Source organism: Propithecus coquereli, unplaced genomic scaffold, assembly GCF_000956105.1.
Source record: "Propithecus coquereli isolate 6110/MARCELLA unplaced genomic scaffold, Pcoq_1.0 Scaffold132, whole genome shotgun sequence".
NCBI lineage: Eukaryota > Metazoa > Chordata > Mammalia > Primates > Indriidae > Propithecus > Propithecus coquereli.
In genome coordinates, this window is record NW_012137414.1 from 336,284 (window position 1) to 355,489 (window position 19,206).

Genomic DNA, 19,206 nt, shown 5'->3' on the forward strand with positions numbered 1-19,206 from the left:
GCCGTTTTTAGAAAGAATTAAGATTGATTCATTCTGGCCAAATTTTTTCTCTGCCTGGTGGTGAATAAACATCTTTTACTTTCTTAAGTTTTTTTTTTTTTAACCCCTAATCAGTGAAGAGAGCTTTCTTAAGTTTTAATAGTATTTTCTTTTTCTTTTCAGGTGTGTGAACTTGATATCATCTTTAATTTTGAGAAGGCTTATTTTATTTTAGATGAGTTTCTTTTGGGAGGGGAAGTTCAGGAAACATCCAAGAAAAATGTCCTTAAAGCAATTGAGCAGGCCGACCTACTGCAGGAGGTAAGATAACTTGTTCTCTTGACTAGGCAATAGCATGTTTTGCTTTTGCTGGGGAAGTCTCAGTCATCACTCTTATAGTTTCACAAATTACTCTGAAGCATGCTTGGCATGTAGTGTCCATCCATGTGCAGTTTATTGATTGGAATATGTGTCAGTCATGTCAACTCAGTTATCTATGGATGGATGGTTCACTTTGGAGATGGTCTGTTGGTCTGGCCTCTTTTTGATGGCTCATTTTTGGGCCCCAAAACACTGGAGTCAGAACCTTTAGAGGACAGACTACTTTAAGAAGGGAAAAGATTGGCTGAGAAGTAGCAGTAAGTTGAGAACTCTCCATCCATTGCTTGGAATTATTTAAGATAATCCCCTTTTTCATTAGGGCGGATAATCAGGAGTTGACTGTGAAATTATGTCATATTCATTCCAAATTGGTTCATATTTTCACCTCATGTCTGTTAAAGCACATGTAGCCAAGCGTATGATAGTGTTTTCTAATTATACTTTTTGTAGAACTCTTGGGTTTTGTGTTAGCAAAACTAAATAAACAGTATTTGTACTTCTCTTTGCTCTTAAATAACAAACCATGTTCTGTCAAATTCTGCATTTTTTTCTTACCTCCATATCCCCAAAACCATAACTCCCTTTCCTTTCTAATTACCAGAGTCATCCTGGGTTAATCATATATTTGGTGCTGATATACCTTCTATTTCTGAAGTGTAAGATTTCATAGATAAGGCTACCTTTTCCTAAAAACTTAATGATACCTTAAATCAGATACCAAATTGAATTATGCTTTAGAGCTAATTGTGATTTTTATCATATAGAAAAACTGTCATATTTTTTTCATTTACAGCATGAGAAGGAGTTAGCAAATATAAAAAATGTACTGTGTTTTCATTAAGGTGTTTTCATTAAGTTTGTGTGTGTGCATATATATGAAAGATCTTGAATATTTTTGGCCCACTGGTTCATTTTCCAGAGTCACTGAAAGTATGATTTTGTATTTCCATTTTATTTTAATCCCTTCTTGTTTGTTATGTACTCGTTTATGAGTTTGTTCCTGTCTTTTTTTAATTATTAAGAAGACTTTAAATCCAGTTTTTTAGCATTTCTATTATAACAGAAATGTCAAGTTTTAAGGGAATGAAATAAGGGAAGAAGAGTAACTTACTTTCTCCATTGTAACTTCTTAACTCTTGGCCTCTGGGGAGGGTAAAACTACTCAGGAGTCCCCCTGCATCAGTCACTGACTCGGTGGGTTGTGGGGATTGCTTGAAGTTGACATGACATCATTTGAATATACATCTATTAAATATGAGAGAGACAGTGCATTGTGTATTTAATGATGTCGATGTCATTGAAAGAGTGGTTCAGGCGCCTGCAAAGGTGAGGCATTTGATTGGCAGTTCTGCTGCCACCTGCTATGCAGCAGTGAAATGAGCACCAGCCCTTTGCCTTGTGTGTACACTTTGCCTTGGTGGTTTATTAATTGATTGGAAACATCATTTTAGAGAGTCTTTTTTAAACATCAGGTGTGCTGACTACAAACTTATATTCTACCGTTATAAAACTGGTTTTTTAAAGTTAGCATCTTCTTATTTTGCTGTTCACTAATCAGACTTCTTAAAAAATTAGGTCAAAACAAGGATTAGGAATTGGGAATTTTTCATATTTGTCTGTTCCTTTGATCACTTTTATATTTTGTTATTATGAATCTATGTTCTATCAGAACCTGATATTTCCTCCAGGCTTTTCATCATTTTCTGATTGATTACATTTGCTTTAAAATGTTTTAGAACTTATGGAAGTTCAGCTTTTAATTTTAATGTTTTTCCTGGAGAGTAATGTTTAAGGTTCTGATTGATATCTTTGTTACCCAGGCTGGAGTGCAGTGGCTGGATCATAGCTTACTGTAACCTTGAACTCCCGGGCTCAAGCGATCCTCCTGCCTCAGCCTCCCAAATAGCTGGGACTACAGGCACACAGCACACCTGGCTAATAGTCTTTTATTTTTTGTAGAGAGGAGCTCTCGCTATGTTGCCCAGGCTGGTCTTGAACTCCTGGCCTCAAGGGATCCTCCCACGTCAACCTCCCAGAGGGCTGTGATTACGGGCCTAAGCTACTGCACCTGGCCTCTTGTCTCCCTTTTTAAAATACTATTTTTATGTCTTTAATTGAGGAAAGTAGGAATAGGGGGAAAGGTGTAGGATGACTATGATCCTATGTAAAATTTTCCTTACCCCCTCCTCATCCTTGTTTAAAAAAAAATTGACTATTAATTACAGTTCCTTGTCTTTAGAAGAGAGCTATGTCCCTATTTCCCTTCTGTGACTCTGTGACTACTTTTACATTGTTTTGTACACAATCCAAACTGAAGAGTACATTAATACATTGTCAATTTAGGGGTGTAGGTGAACCATTTTTCTTAGCCATTCAGGTCTTGAGGAAGCAGAGGTGGTGGTCCATTCTGAACTTAGAGTGAGTTTGAATATGTTGCAGGTTAAGGCCTTTATGAAGCCAAGCACACGTCTATATGCAGCAGTAAGGCTTCAGGTTATTCTGTTTACTTCATCAACATACTTTCAGAAGAAATTCAGGGATGGCCAGATGTGTGTTTCCTGAAATAGATTCATTTATATGTTGTTAACATGGTACAGGTTTACATCTGTGGGAGAGTATTTGAATATTATGTTCATAAAATAGAAGGTGGAGTAAAATGAGCAAAAGCACTCCATAAACTGCTAAAAAAGTTTTTGTTCTGGATACCATGACAACAAAAATAACTATGACAGTAACCAATGCTTATTGAGTGCTTGTATGTGAGGCCCTGGGCTCAGCAGTTTGCTTTAAGCATCCTGTGCTAATCCTGAGGACACCCTGTGAAAGGGTTAGAGGTAGCCCTTTTTAACAAATGACAAAGTAGAAGCTCAGTGAGGGTCCAGTGACTGGTCTGAGGCCACCTGGTTAGCAACTGGAAAAACCAGGATTCCAAACCCAAATCTGCTAGACTCCAGAGCTGTGCGAAATCTTAACTACTGTGCTCTGTCCCCCCATTCATGTATTGTCTTGGTATGTATATTTTAAATGTTTTGACTTAGATACCATCTTCTGTGTTTCTCAGTCATATATAGTGAGAAATTCAAAATTCTCTCAGAGGTTTTTCTGTATGGAACAGAGTAGATTTCCTAAGACCAATGCCATCTTTGACTTCTTAAGCTGGGAATTTCCAATATCCAAATTATCAGTAGTTGGAATTTTTTATTGGATATGTAGATATAAATAATAATTTTCAATTTATTTCTCGTTGGATTGATCAAAATGCCTGGATCTATAATAGCTTTTTTGGTCCTATAATTTGGGGTATAGCATTACCTTAGCCAATATCATGAAATGATTTTGCTTCCAAAATTTTAAATATAGCTGTGAAGATACTTATGTAAATTCAGCCTTAAATTTGTAGTAGAAGTCCTGATTAGTTGACTTTAATTTTTCATGTGTCATGATTTTTCTATTTAGTGTCAGGTCTTTTACTTGAATTGATTATTTTTAAGCACCAAAGATGACTTTGAACTTATAATGAACTTATATCTGTTGGCTTAAAGGTATATGCAAATCTCAAAATGATTTTGATATTAGTTTTTTTAATTTTTGAAATATACATTTCTATCCTTAAGAATGCTTATTTTCTTCAGAAAACTTTCTTAAAATTTTCCCTTTTACCCAATTTGTATAAACATCATGTAGTTTAGGGTAGTCTTTCATTTTATAGGCAAACAGGGAAGGGGGTCAGCAGATAAACATTTTCTGTTAGCGTATTACAGTCAGTAAATAACATAACATAGATGTGTATTTGAATAATAATTGCTAAAATATCAGCATCGTGCTTAAATAATAAAATATCTTTTTTTTAATACTAGTCAAGTGCAGTAGTGAGAAGGAAGCAAGAGTAGAATAAGGAGTTCGATCTGTAACTGTGAACAGTTAATTGAGATAACTCACTACCTTTGGACCAGTCAAGATATCTTTTATATTTGACTTGATTACTTGGTAAACAAGGGATCAGTTTTGACATTTCTAGACTGAACTTTATATTAATCCCTCTTGGTGTTTGGTTATATGAATGCATAGTTAGATTTGGGGGTAAAGCCCAGAAATTGGCCATTTATCCAAATTTTAATGTTTCACTATTGGAATTTAAAACATGTCTTCTTAACATGCCACTGGCACTAAAGTTGATTCTTAAATCAACATGCTGAGATTATTATGTTGCCATTCTTCCCAATACTTGGAATATTTTTCCCCACCACCTATTTTAAGCTAGATTTTTTGGGGAGTAGGGTGGAGGGTGGTAATGCAATTGGATATACTTAAACACACATATAATGACAAAGGAAATAATAGCGTGGCATTTTTTCTGTAAAGTCAGGCACTTACCCGTTTTTCTCTGCTCCTTAATTTTATAGAGCCAGAATGAAGAGTGGGGAGGTTTGTCTGAGGATATCTTATGATAAAGAGCAGTTTATGGCTTTAATCCCTTTGACCCCCAACTTATTTATTGGTAACTACTAAATTTACCATTTTCGTGGCATGGATAAAATGGGGTGCTATGCAAAGACCATTGCACGTGAGATGATTTCAAGTCCTTGCTTGATCCGTGAAGATCAAATAGTTAAATACTGGGAGGTGGGCTTTAACCCTTAGTGGTAGATGCATGATGGTGTTGATCAGCGCTTTGGGATGTGTCAGCCTTTCTTTTTTATACTAACAGCATCATTTTGAAATTTGTGGTGTTTTTTTTTTCTTTTGAGCTTTGTTTGCTGTTGGTATTGTTTCTCACTAAAGTAATCTGTGAAATGCAAAATAAGTGAGGTACCAAAAGCAAGCATTACACTCATGAATTTGCTTCTACTTTTGAGATGATCCACTTTATGAATAGATTTACTGGATTTGCAGTTGTTTATCTGCCTTGTCTAGAAAGTGGTGCTCTATGGAGAATTAGTGCTGCTAAAACTGATTTTAGTTCTGGGGGCTGCATGATATCTTAGTACTATGCTATATCTTTGTGAAAGTAATAATTAATAAGTCTGTGGGACGGCATAAAAATGAAACGGTAAGACTCTTAGGAGAAAATGTGATTTCTTAAAAGAAGCTTTTATAACTTAAAATTATTTTAAGTAAATAAGTACTTTTTGAAGTATTTAATAACATGCCTTTTAATATGATGTTTTGGGTTTTTTGAAAGTCCAGTCTTGCTATAATTAAGAATATTTGGGCATACTAGTCAAACTCAAGAATATCTTAAATTATTTTAAAAGAATTAGGTGCTTTCAAATGTATACAATAATGTCATTCAAGAGGAAAAAAGCATTTTGATATAAATCCTCTTAAATTTTGCTTTAATATGACAAACTCCTGTAATTCCTTTGTGTAATTACCACAGTTTTTGTAAAAACCTTTAAGCCTAAACCTCTTTCTTTTAAATTGGGTTAAAAGTTAACAAAGCTGTGGTCTTTTGTGCCAGCATATTTTAGTTTTTTATAGGTAAATGTAATTGGAGTCTCCTAGACCAAATTCTGGATAAATGAGCTTTGGTTTTATTAATGCTTGAAATCAGCGGTCCCCAACCTTTTTGGCACCAGGGACCGTTTTCACGGAAGACAATTTTTCCACAGACCGGGGGTGGGGGGTGGGGGCAGAAATTGTTTCAGGATGATTCAAGAGCATTACATTTATTGTGCACTTTATTTCTATTATTATTATGTTGTAATATATAATTAAATAGTTATACAACTCACCATAGGTTGGGGACCCCTCCTTGAAATGGAAAATACAGAAGAGCAGATACAGAAAACTTAGAAAACAGAACAAATCTTGCCTTTTACTTAATATTTAATAAGAAACAATTTGGCCAATGTCTTTGGTCACTGGTTTTCAGGTTGTAATCATTTTGCTGTATGTGGTTTTGAGCTTTTTTCTTTGTCTGCTTTTCAGAATTTTGAGGATTTTCTCCCTTTCTGTTTCATTTCTAACTCATTTTGGGCCATCTCTTGCTACTCTACACTGTTTGTAATGATGAAGAGTCGGAATACCCTAAAATATCCAGTAACTGTAAATCTGATCTTTAGGAGTTTTCGACTAGAACCCATAGTAATAAATAAGTTTTTATATCATGATGATATGCAAACAGAAACTGAAAAACAAATCTATTGAATAATACTCTCATTTCTTGTTTTGTAATTTCACATTTTCTATTCTGTTCTATTTTTCTGTTTTTAAATGCCGATCCTTACCAGCAATTGATTTTATGAGCCCTATGGTTTGAATCTGCACAGGGGCCTGCAAAGAGCATATGCTAAGGTGTCAGTGGTGATTTTTTAAATTAAAAAGTATTTTCTGAAAAATTTCAGGTTTGAGTTCTTTCCCCCCCTACTGACATTTTCTTTTGTTTCCTCTGTTGCCTTTTTTTAAAATAAAAATTCCCATTACAGAAAAATTAGCAAATATAGGCAAGCACACCGGAATATCGTCTTACCCACCAACCAGAGCCAATTAGGTTAACTGCATGGTTCTCACTGGGTGGCAGTGGCATGATTGTGCCCCCCTAGAGGAATTCGGCAATGTCTGGGGACATTTTTGGTTGTCACATTGGGGGTGCAGTGCTGCTGACATTCATAATAATAGGTAAAGAAGCAGGGTTGCTGCTGAATATCCTACAGTGCACAGGACAGCTCCCCCAGAATAAGGAATTATCTGGTCTCAAATGTCAGTTGTGCCCACGTTGAGAAACCCTGGTGTAATTTAACACCATGGAATAAAGATTCCATTTACATTTATAGACTGCTACATCTTTTCAATATTATATATAGTCCACAGTATAAACAGCTGGCTGAAAATTAATCAAAAATGCAAAAGGAGGAGGGAAAATAACCCCTAAAATTGTGAAAGAAGGATTAAATGTGCTTAAGAACACATAAGTAGTTACAAAAATCACCCCTGCGATTCACCAAAACTACCTTTACTTGGTAACCAGTGACTAGGGAGATAATCTATGGTTGACTTTAGAACCTACAGCAAAGCTTGTGGGATGTCACTGTATAATTTAATTTCCTCAACAACAGCCAGATCTTTTAACTTCTATCAAGGTAATGGAGTTTTTATGTTGAAACCAAATTGAGTATACCCTGTAGGCAGTCAGAACACTTTTGAATTTTCTGCCAATTTCCCTATCCACTTTAGGATTTGTTAATTTCTTAAAGGAGGAATAGTTTAATTGAACCGGAATTTACATATATAGACTTTTGTTGCATATAGAGACTTTTTTGTTGCTGTTCTTTTGCACTGTCTTAGCCTTAAAGATTTTACTTAGTAAAGATATTTAAACTTTGAGACTTTGGAATTCTATGATTCCAAGAAATCTTTTATGTTTAGAAAACCCTGATTAAATTTAGGGTATTTCAAGGCAAATACAATGCAGTTACCCTAAAATACTCATAAAATATTTCTTTACAGTCTAAAGTTATATTTGCTAAGTTAATCATTCTGCTTTTTTATTTTAAAAGTACAATTAACTACCAGAGGAAGTAATTTGTCCTTAGTATTTGATACCTAACAGGTTTTAAAGCATGGTTTATAAGGTGTAGTAAATTTACTCCCATCATTATTTTTAAGACAAATCTAATAGAAATAGACCAACAGCACAATAGAAAAAGACAGCAGAAGACATGAATGAGTAATTCACAGATGAAAGAAAAACAAATGGTCCTTTCATTAAGGGAATGCAAATTAAAATATCAACTAGACTTTTCTTGGTTTGTTTTTTCTTGCATTGGCAAAGATGAGCGACACCCTTGTTGCTGCTTATGAACACTTAAGAGTTGTATTTGTTTTGGAGGATTAGTTGGGCAATATCTACTAATGATTAAATGTGTACACCTTTTGACCCATCAGTTATACTTCAAGGAATTTTATCCAACAGAAATACACAAATGTAACCAAGACATATGCTCAGTATAATAAACCATTGAAACTTACCCAAACTTCCATCAATGGGAAATAAGAAAATTACAATACAACAATACATGAAACTGGTACATAGCTGTAAAAGAAATGAGATTGATTTCCATGTAATTATATGGAAAGCTATTCAAGGTATATCAAGTGAGAAAATATCTAGGAGCAGGATATTAACTAACTTAAGTGTTAACTCTGAAAATGTTTGAAGTTCCCCCATCCCTTTTTTAGAAGTGTAAAACAAGCATGTATTTAGTATTATAAATTTTTTAATACTGCTGCTTAAATTTTTTAAAATGCTGCTGTGTGAATGAAAGAGTATACACTTGCTCCAGATGGTAAAAGTAGAGTAGAATTTACTAAAATAAAGTTTTAGCATGTGAAATAAAGCACTTGTCTGCTCTTGGCCATTTTAGACACTAACCATCTGGAACAACCGTATATCTCTTGCCACTCATTGCTAACTTAATGCAAAAAAAAAAAATCATTTGACTTTCTTAGTCACAAATGCTTGTGAAATAAGACTGACACCATGAGCTGTGTTATCTGAAAGGTGCCTTATAGAGTGCTTTCAATTCTTCTCTTTCCTTTATTCATTGCTCAAAATAGATCTTAATGAGATTAGATACTCTCAGACCCACTTGGTCTTTAACACAAGGAATAGGGTTCCAGAGTTGAGAGTAAGGACTTTGTATCCTTTGTCACAGAATTCAATTTGGGGCAATGAAAAGGACCATTGTGTTCTAGAACATGAAGGACAAAACATACTACTTTATAGTGCAAAGAATAAGGGAAGAAGCCCCTCTACAAGAAAAACTGCAGTAGAGTAGTAACTTGAAATTATACTTATTTATATTTACTTTGCATTAAATGAAAATTATCTTCTTTTACCACATCGTATACTACTATTTATAGAGAATCAGGAGACAGGCGGTCAATCTTGGATATACAATACCATTTACTTAAGCACTTCTCATTTCAGCAAGACTTAAAGCCCAAAGATAATTGTTAGTTTACCAGTGTTTGTTATAACTCCCCAGTTGGTTTTACTCTTGTGAAACGTAAGCCCGGTATGGTGAATATCTAGGAAATTTTATGGTAATAGGGTTTGTCTTTTCTTAGGAAGCTAGGTGGTTTTGAGAACAGGTGTAGTTTGATTTCTCTCTGCTGTGTGTTAATTGTCATCCTACACTTCCCACTACATCTGGGCCTTTTTGTAGGAGATTGAGAACAAAATTATTAATGCAGAGGAAAGGTAAAGATGCATGTTTTCTAAGGAGAAAGCTAATTAATGTAGAGAGTAATGACAAACAGGAATAGGATAAAGGGAAAAGCATATTAGAAGGGAGAATGGAAATGGAATCAAAAGCATTGGCCTTGGGCAGGCGCAGTGGCTCACACCTGTAATCCCAGCACTTTCGGAGGCTGAGGTGGGAGGATCACTTGAGGCCAGGAGTTGGAGGCTGCAGTGAGCTATGATTGCACCACTGAGCTCCTGCCTAGGTAACAGACAGAGCAAGACCTAGTCTCAGTCTCTGAAAAAAAAGAAAGCAAAAAAAAAAAAAAAAAAACATTGGTCTTGGGTAAGAGTCTCTCTCCTTTGTTATGAGGCGATAATGGGGTAAAGCTGTAGATCTTTTTTTCTTTTCTTCCTGAGTTAGATGAGCAAAATTGAGTTGTCATTTCCTTGGCCTTGAGAAATGACATCATCTAGAGAAGAACCACTGGGGAGGAGCAGAGGGGTGTATAACTGAGGACAGTGTGGTGGAGATTGGGCAATAGACTTAGTGGGGAGCAAATTAGTTATGAGCAGAAAGGATCGCCCGGGACGGAAGGTCCATTTCAGGTTGAAAATAATACGTTGTAATCTTTATTCAAAGAATAGGTCTCCAGAATCTGTACTGAGGGCACCACGTGGCTTATATTTGTGTAATACAACTAGATTAGAAAGTGTTTTTTCTTACTGTTTTCATTTTGGCCTTTATTCCCACTTAATTTAAATCACAGGCATTTCAGTGTATTAAGAAACTAATAGATTGCTCAGTTCTATATATGATTGTTTCCAACGGGCGCCCAGGGGAAGAGCAAGACAGGAGGCCTAGGCCTGCACAGCGTCCCTTGTATGCTGTGACAGACTTTATTCTTACCTTCCCTAATTCTTAATTAATATAATTTTCCTATAACTCACAAAATGTACTGGTGTTAATGAGGGCTCAGAATACTGGAGTTTATGTTGAATCACTATAATATTTTCTTTGTATATGAGAGAAAAATATCTTAGTTAATTATGGGTATATCTCTATCATTTAGCTAAAAATCAACCTTAAATGTTAAATGGTCCTTAAGGCATTTATTTATAGCAGAACTTTTTCAGACCCTAGCAGTCTTAGCTGGGAAATTATTTAAAACATGTTATAGCAACTTAAAAGCGGTAAAAGAATACATTTATTTGTATGCATTTTAGGGTTTCGTTTCTTCTTAAAGGATGTGTTTCCAATGAAGGGGTTTTTTTCCCTTTGAAGAATATTCTTCACAATTGATGGGTGCTAGTTTCTTATTTAAGTACAGTAATATGGATCATTGCCTGTAAAGAATAGTTTGGCTTACCATCAGCTCTTTCCTTTCCTAAAGGTCGTAAAAGGTCTGTCAGATAAAGAGTGGTGGAAATACGTAGGGCGGTCACATCTGAGAATTGTTCCCGTAGAATTGTTTGTTCTAGTTCATAATAAGTCTTCTCTGGGGAGGAATGGCTGCATACCCAGCCCTATTTGGGAAACCACCTTTCTCTTTTCTTTTAATGAGCATAAGCTTTCCATGGTTGCTTTTTACATGGTGCAATATAAAATTAAGAGAGAAAACAAAAAGATTAGAAACTGTAATATAAAGGCTGAAAGAACTGGTGTTATTTAGGTGAAAGGTTATTTGACAGACTTAAACTTTTCTTGTTCTCTCTCCAGAAAACAGAGAATATGTATCACAGCAAGAGTTTCATTGGGTGTAAGAAAGCGTACTAGAATACGTGCTGGAGTACAGACATGCATCAAAATGTAGTAGGATATATGAATTCAGTTTGTAATTATTATTTTGTTGAGTTTGTTATTTATGTTTTAGCATTACCTGAAAAGTCTATAATTATATTAAATCCCAAGGGATCGTCCCAATTACTTCATTAAACTGATATTTTCATAGGGAATTTTGCTCTGATAATGATCCATCATCGGGGCTTATAATTTATTTTTTACACACAATATTGAAATATGTTCAGAGGTTCATTGACAAAAAAGTACTCATTAACTACTGTGAATTGCTGATATCATTGATATAGAAATAGAACTTTCCTATGAAAATGAGAGCTTCTGTAAGAAAATGAAGCATTTGGGAGTTTAATTTATTATTATTATTTTAACTTGCTTCTTCATTCCACTATAATTTATTCTGAGTAGGGAAGAAAAAGGGCAACTCTTTAAAATGTTTGGGAATTATTGAAAGGGTACTCACCCTAACAGTTATCTGAGCATTAAAATTTAGCTGACTTTTCTCCTCAGATACTTTTGTATTTAATGGTTGTATAAGTTTAGGGATCTATTAGATTTTTTTTTTTGGAACAGTTTATATGATTTTGTAGCTCAAAATTTAAAAGTTCCAACTTGAATAAATATTAAAATGAGGATACTTTTAAAACACTCAAATAAGCAATTTTAAACTTTTGGAGTCACAAACCTTCTGGTGGGGCATATAATCCCTTTGAGAGTCTCAAGGGTGGTGAGCCCTCTCCCCAGGAAAATTTGTACGTAGTTTTGCCTCAGATTTCAGGGAATTCTTGGAGCCCATAGAAGTCCATCTGTAGACACTCTAGGGTCACTTTACAAACCTCACCTCAGGTTACATTTTCTTCTTTGTTGATGTGAGAAACATCTCGTTAGATGTATTTGTAGGCATAGACATTTAACAAATCTGTTTGGAGAGTTCTTTAAAATCTATCTTGAGGATTTTTAAAAAAGTAATGTCCTTAGTCTCAAAGTCACACTCTCTGGATTTTTGGTTTTTGCAACTCTAAGTGAACAGTTAAAAACTTTCATTGCTACTTAAAGTACTACATGGGTGACTACTTTTCCACTTTTTCTCTAGCATATCTATTTCATGTAATAAAATCCTGATGAATGTAAACACTGGTGGAAGGGAGTATTCTAATCGAATTTTCAGTTAACTCAATACTGACCAGATAACTTACACTGAAAATCTTTTCAGAATGTTTTTAGTAGATACAGTGTTTCAGGATTTTGTAGGATTTTTGGAGGACATGGGTCATCATTTTGTTTACCATGGTATACAGTAAAGTTATAAAAGATGAATCTGAACTCCTGGGCATTGTCTAGAAGTTAAATATTCAGTTATAAACCAAAGAACAAAAGCAAACAAAAACTTAAGCTTTTGGTAACTTTAGGTACTGTGAACTAAATGTTCTGGAAATCTGATTGTATCTATGTCAGTTTGTACACTGTGTATAAGAATATATGTATTTCTTTTGTAGCCACGTCATGAATATTTTAATGTCCCTGTGTACTAAATGACTGACTACTCATCGAGTATGCAGAATTTCACAGAGGAAATAGAGTGCTGATATACATATGAAAGAAAATGTCCTCAGCTTGGTGACTGATTATCTTGTATGATAATAATAGAATATTTCAGAACCAGTACCTTTATGATTGTATTTTTTTCCTATTATCATTCCTAATTCTTTTCCATTTTATTTTCATTCTATATGTGATCTTGATATAGCTTATTCCTGTCCAAAACTGATTTTATCTCATTTTGACAAAATATGGCCTATGAGTGTTTTGAGTAATATTTCATTTTAAACACATGCATGTTATCATTAATGAACCATCTGTGACTAATCTTATAGGAAGAAAACCTGGCAATCGTTAAAATGTTTACCAAAGAAAATATAGCTGAGGTGCTAGATCAAAATAAGCAGTGCCATAATATATAGTGTGGTTTGGTGTTCAAACATTGGGAGGCAGGGGGGAACAATTTTGTGTGATTATCTTACAATCTATATGAGCTAATGTGTTCTAATGTATCATATAAAAGTGTATGTGGAAATAATACAAGAAAGTAAAATTAATCTGTACTATTGTATAATATTTAAAGTTAAAACTTTCAGTTTTTAGGAAACTTTGAGCACCACATTTATTGAATCACATTTGTGCTATATAATAATATCAAAACATCCCTTTAAGAATTTACGGAAAGCTATGTCTGAAAAGTCTCTTCTGCAATATCTGTTGCTTAATAGTAGCTTTTTCAAAATATTAATGCTGAGTTTATTTTATAGTTAAATCCTATTTTGAAAGGAATCTATTCTAAAAAAAAAGAAAAAGAAAATATCCTAATGTTAAGTTTTAATACCTAAAGACTTATATTTTACTAGTTATGGCTTTCTTATATATTAAGTCTGCATTTAAATACTTAATGCTTTATTACCTGTGGCTTTATATTTCTGAATATTAAAACTTTTAATATTGATCACTATTGTATATTTTAATAAAACATATAGAATGTTTTATTATAAAAGGAAAAGTACCAAATAATTCATTGTTTATATCTAGAGAGCTTAAAGCCTGAGTTTAGTAAGTTATTAAACAATAACTTCAGAACATGATCAGATGGGTTTACCACTGAAAGAAGACCTACGAAAATGTGTTTTGACCAAACTTAGTATTGGACAGGTGTACAGATGAGTTATTTCCATTCTAACCATTCTTGCTGTAATGTACTACATTTGAAGCACCTGGATGTGCTATCAAATGAGAAATTTAGCATTATACATTTGAAGCATTGAGAAACATTGGTCTTTCATTTCCATTTGTTTCCTCCATCCCTTCCTCTGCCCCAGAATATGTTATCCATCTGGTTTTAATGCTACATAAATATGCATTGTCTCATGCCTGTTTGCTTTGGATGCTGTGTGCTGAGCTGTAACCAAATGTTGCTTCTTTTGTTATCTGTATACAGCTGCTTGCTTTAAATTAGTAGATTCTGAAATCGCTTTCCTTGCATGTCTAAAATAAAAGTATTGCATGTACTTCCTCCGTCTCATGTGAATGACTTTTTTCTTCTCCATCCCTCATAAAATAACGTTTTATATTTTCATTTTTCCAGGTAAATTTGTTTTAATTGTGGTAAAAAACACATGACACAGAATTCACCATCTTAACCAGTTTTAAGTGGACAGTTCAGTAGTGTTAAGTATATTCACAATGTTGTAACAGATCCCCAGAACTTTTTCATCTTGTAAAACTGAAACTCTATACTCATTAATCAACAACTCCCCATTTCCTCCTCTCCCTCAGCCACTGGTAGCCACCATTCTATTTTCTGTTTCTATGAATTGACTACTTTAGATAATAGTTTTTCTGGGTAATTTTGAGTTATGCTTTTAGTACAAATGTGAAAGGTACATTTTATTTTATCAATACAATCTGTAAAAAACTCTATTTGTACAAGTCTCAAGGAATAAAACATGTGAATGAGTCTTTGAAACTAGGCCTTTTAGAAAGGACAAATATAAATAATGCCTATTTGATAAGCAACGTGATTCTTTTCAGGAAATGATATATAAGATTGCAGGCAGTGGGCACACAGGGGACATGTGACAAGCTCCAGGGAGTAGTTGTAGGACATTTTTACACGGATAAGCTGAGAGTGTAAACTGTAAAGATGTAGGCATCCTTTAATATATTAAAGGTTGCATGAAGTTTTAAAAAACTAACATTAAATGGAAATAGTTATTTTAAAATTGTTTTATTTAATATTTATGTGATTCAGATGTCATCCTCTCAATGTATTTAATGTTTAAGGCTAAACATTATAAATGAAAGAGATTGGCTTACATCACTCTTGGGAGTGTTGCATCATTTCCATTAGACTTCCTTAAAAAATTTTATCATGAAGCTGGGCATGGTGGCATGCGCCTGTAGTCCCAGCTACTTGGGAGGCTTCCTTGAGCCTAGGAGTTCATGTCCAGCCTAGGCAGCATAGTGAGGCCCCATCTCAATTTTTAAAAATAAAAAATTTAAAATTTAATATAAAAACTTCAAGACACACAAATATAGAGAATAGTATAAAAAACCCTCATGTACACATCACTCAGCTTCAACAACCATCGACTTATCTACTTGTTTCCCCAACCACCCCAGCCCCATTTTTGCCTCATTATTTTAGAGCAAGCCCTAGACATCTTGTCATTTTATCTTTAATACTTAAGCATGTATCTCTAATAGATAAACTATGCCCAACAAAATTAATACTAATTAATTCCTTATTAATATCTTATGCCTTGCTCAGTTTTCCCTAATTATCTGAAAAATGCCCTTTTCTATTTGGTTTGTTAGAATCGGTTTCCAAACAAGACCCCACATTGTATCTGGTTGATGTGTCTCTTAAGTCTCTTAATCTTTAACAAGTTGTCTGCTTTTTTTCCCCCTTGCCATTTTTTTTAAACCAGGTTTTATGTTATAGAATATCCTACTTTATGTATTTGGCTGATTGTATTCTTGTGGCAATGTTTAGCTTGCTCTTTTATTCTCCATCTGTATTTAGATCTGTAACCTAATTAGACTGATGTCCAATTTGAGGGGAAAAAATTCATAGATTAGACTGTCTTTTAAAAAATACCTTTTTTCACTAAAGCTTATCTTTACCTATTTTCACTACTACACAAACATACTAAAAAGTCATCATGAGCTGAAGAGTTGGTTAGTAGTACTTCAATTTAGTACTAAATGCTAAATACCTTCATTTAGATTTCATTTGTGTAACGATTATATATCAGCTAACATTTTTTGAGCACTTTCTATAAATCAGGCATTGAGTCTTAACTCACTTAATCTGAACCTATGAAGGTAAGTACTTTTATCCTTGTTTTCCAAATAAGGAAACAGACCATAGAGTTTCAGCAATTTATTTAAGATTACACCATGAAGTGCTTTACATACAATTAAATCTAATGTTCTAAGGATTTATGGTTTAATGTGATTTTTCTTCTCCTTGTTTTGTGCTGTACCACAATTAGGATGCAAAAGTAAGTTTATTATTGGATACCAAAAATTTACATTGTTTCCCCCATTAAAATATAGTGTTGCCATTTAATTACAAAATTGTTGCTAGTAATACCTGGAAGTTGACCTTTTTTATTTTGTGATGTACAATATCAGCCACTTTGGAAAATTTTCAAACAATTTTTTTCGAGATATGCCTGCTTTGTTTTGTCTTCCTTTGACACTTAAGAACAAGTATTGGTTGCTAGACAGGACAAACATGCCTTTTGTCTCAGAACATTCTTTCTATATGTGGCCTCCACTGGCGCCACTGGTTGTCCTGGGGAGGTCTGGGAAGGTGGCTGGCTGTTTCTGAAGCCTTGTCACTGTGGACAGTCAAGTAGAAAGTTCAAGAGGGAAGACATTTCTATAAATGCATGTGACAAAAAAGAGCATGGAAAACATTAGGTGAAGAATTGTGGGAACTTGGTGGGTGGTGGTGGTGGCTTCCTGCTTTTTGTCTGGAAGAGGTTTTGAATTTAACCAAGAAGATAACTTATCTTTCCTGTATGTAATTGAGTAGCAGTGAGTTCATAAACTGCCAGGGAAATTGCATTGAGCCTGACTGCTTTTTGTGTTACAGCAAAGGTATCCAGCACATTGGTAGGTAATCAGTATGTGTTTAATGAATGCTGAAAACGTCCTTCTGTGGTCTCCAATGTTTTGGGCACAAAACCCTAAATAACCACGGGCTGTCACTAGTAGAATGTACCTATTACACTAAATTGCTTTCTTTATTCTCTAAAACGAGCATGTCGTCCTTCCATGTCAATTTTTCACGTTCTCAAGACTCCCTGGATCTGCTTACCAGAGTCTCACATTTTCCCTTCACAGGAAGCTGAAACCCCACGTAGTGTTCTTGAAGAAATTGGACTGACATAACTCTCCTCCCTTGTTGATGACTTCTTGTGGCATTTCACACACTGTAGATGGTCACTGCCTTCATGTCCATGTTAGCTAATGGTATAAGATGATGTCTTGTCAGTATTACTGTTTTGCTAAGCCGCTTCATTCAAGCCTACACAATTTTTTTTAAAGGGAACTTTGATTAATCAAGTGATAAATTAAGGGACTTAAATATGAATTAGTAATAGAATGATGCAGAAAGATAACTTCTGGATATTCTAAAGTTTATAGGTCAGTTTCTCTTAATCTGATTATGTGCATATATGAAAATAACACATCTGTATACATGTAAAATCAAATAATCAGGCAATATACATTTAATAATTACTGTACTTGACAAAGGAAACTTAATTGTAAGGTGAAACCTGGTTTTATGAAACCAAAGACTAGTGCAGCATTTCAGTATATATAAGAATAAAGGGAATTGACATGTCACATAGCAAATGAATGGAAATTTAACTTTGTTGAAACTTAAAAAAAAAAAAACAAAAAAAACAAATTTATACCAAAGACTCCTATTGGAAACTACATAGCTTAAAACAAAGGGATTTTAAATGACTAAATTGGAATGATGCTGTTTTAACACTAAAAATTATTTCTTAGGCATTCTGAACCTGGGATGAGAAACAGAGATTGTTTCATAATAGCACATAATTTTTAAGGCCAAGGCACATTTAACTCCTGAGATGAATTCTTTGTGGTCATAATCATTTACTGAGTTGGATTGTGGGAATATTAATTTACTAGGAATTCTTCATAACAGTATCTTACAGAAAATATGTTCTCGTCACAGTATTGTGTGTAAAGTCATTGGTTTAAAGCACGAATGTTCCTTCTGGGATGCTTTTTAACACGAAATTTATTTTGCTTTCTTCCACTTAAAAGTGCTGCAAACTCTACAGCAGCTTCCTTTCTTTCCATGGCACTGCCTAGTTAACAGAAGTCTTATAAAAATATAAAAAGACACCTTTCATAAAAAAAAGTGAGAGTTGAATGAGGTAAAATGGCATTAGTTGGCCCTATATTTTTTAAAGCTACACAATTATTCAGCGTCACCTTTTCTAAGTCCTTATACATATCTAAACATGTCTTCATAGTTTATACTTTCACTTGTACATGCTGGGCTGGATTAAGCTTTGTTGTGATTGTGACCAATATTCAGGCCACATGAGCACTGTCTTACCACATCGCCAATTAGTTGTAATAAATGTTCAACGTACAAACACTGGAGTGCGTTTTTCTCTCTCTTTCCAAAAGTTTGTCAAACTATGGAGAGCTGCTGAAGGAAGAATTTTTAATTTTTTTCAGTGAAATGTTGAAAATTCCCCTCCATTTGAATATGGTGGTTGTTATAAGCACACACAAGATAAATGGTGGAAGAATCTAAGGAGTCTTCATGTACTTCAAGTTCATTAAAAACATGGATTCCATGCTGAGAGCTTATCTACACATTTATTTTCACTCAATAAATGCCGCTTTTAAAACCTGGATGCAGTTGACTTTTCTACTCTTTCTGAATGAACAACTCAGATTATCCTAGGTAATCAAAAGGTATTCCAAATCAACTGGATTCCTCTCCCCGCCCCACCCGCCATGAACTAGAGGTGCTAGCACACGCAACAGAAATGGACTAATATTTGCAGGCTGTACTGCCCAATGTACAACAAATCAACACTTTGGTTATCATGTTAAGGGACCTCCTGTTACTACAGATAGGAAATGTTACATTCTATAACTGGGATATTTAACAGCGAGGAAAGGACTACCATCAAGTTGCTAACCTACAAAAAGAATAAAAGGTAATTTATAGTTTTAAAGAGCCTTGGACATGCAGCTATAAACTGAAAACAGCCTGTGGGCCGTGGGCCTGTGGGCTTCTAATAGC

The 19,206-nt window shown here is 34.4% G+C and overlaps 1 protein-coding gene across 5 annotated transcripts in view; it reads left to right on the plus strand.

Moving 5' to 3' along the window:
- The window catches only part of AP1S2 (adaptor-related protein complex 1, sigma 2 subunit), a 28,963-nt gene extending 10,152 nt beyond the window's left edge, over window positions 1-18,811 (plus strand). The window contains exons 4-6 of one of the 5 annotated variants that reach the window (XM_012638726.1): window positions 163-300; window positions 16,391-16,399; window positions 17,250-18,811. In XM_012638726.1, the coding sequence (XP_012494180.1) occupies window positions 163-300; window positions 16,391-16,399; window positions 17,250-17,297 (195 nt within the window). In that variant the 3' untranslated portion in view covers window positions 17,298-18,811. Of the gene's footprint in view, window positions 1-162; window positions 301-10,774; window positions 11,752-12,841; window positions 13,218-16,390; window positions 16,400-17,249 lie in introns of those variants that run through there. The other 4 variants (XM_012638728.1, XM_012638729.1, XM_012638727.1 and 1 more) reach the window with 4 other exon arrangements.
- The last annotated feature ends 395 nt before the right edge of the window (window positions 18,812-19,206 follow it).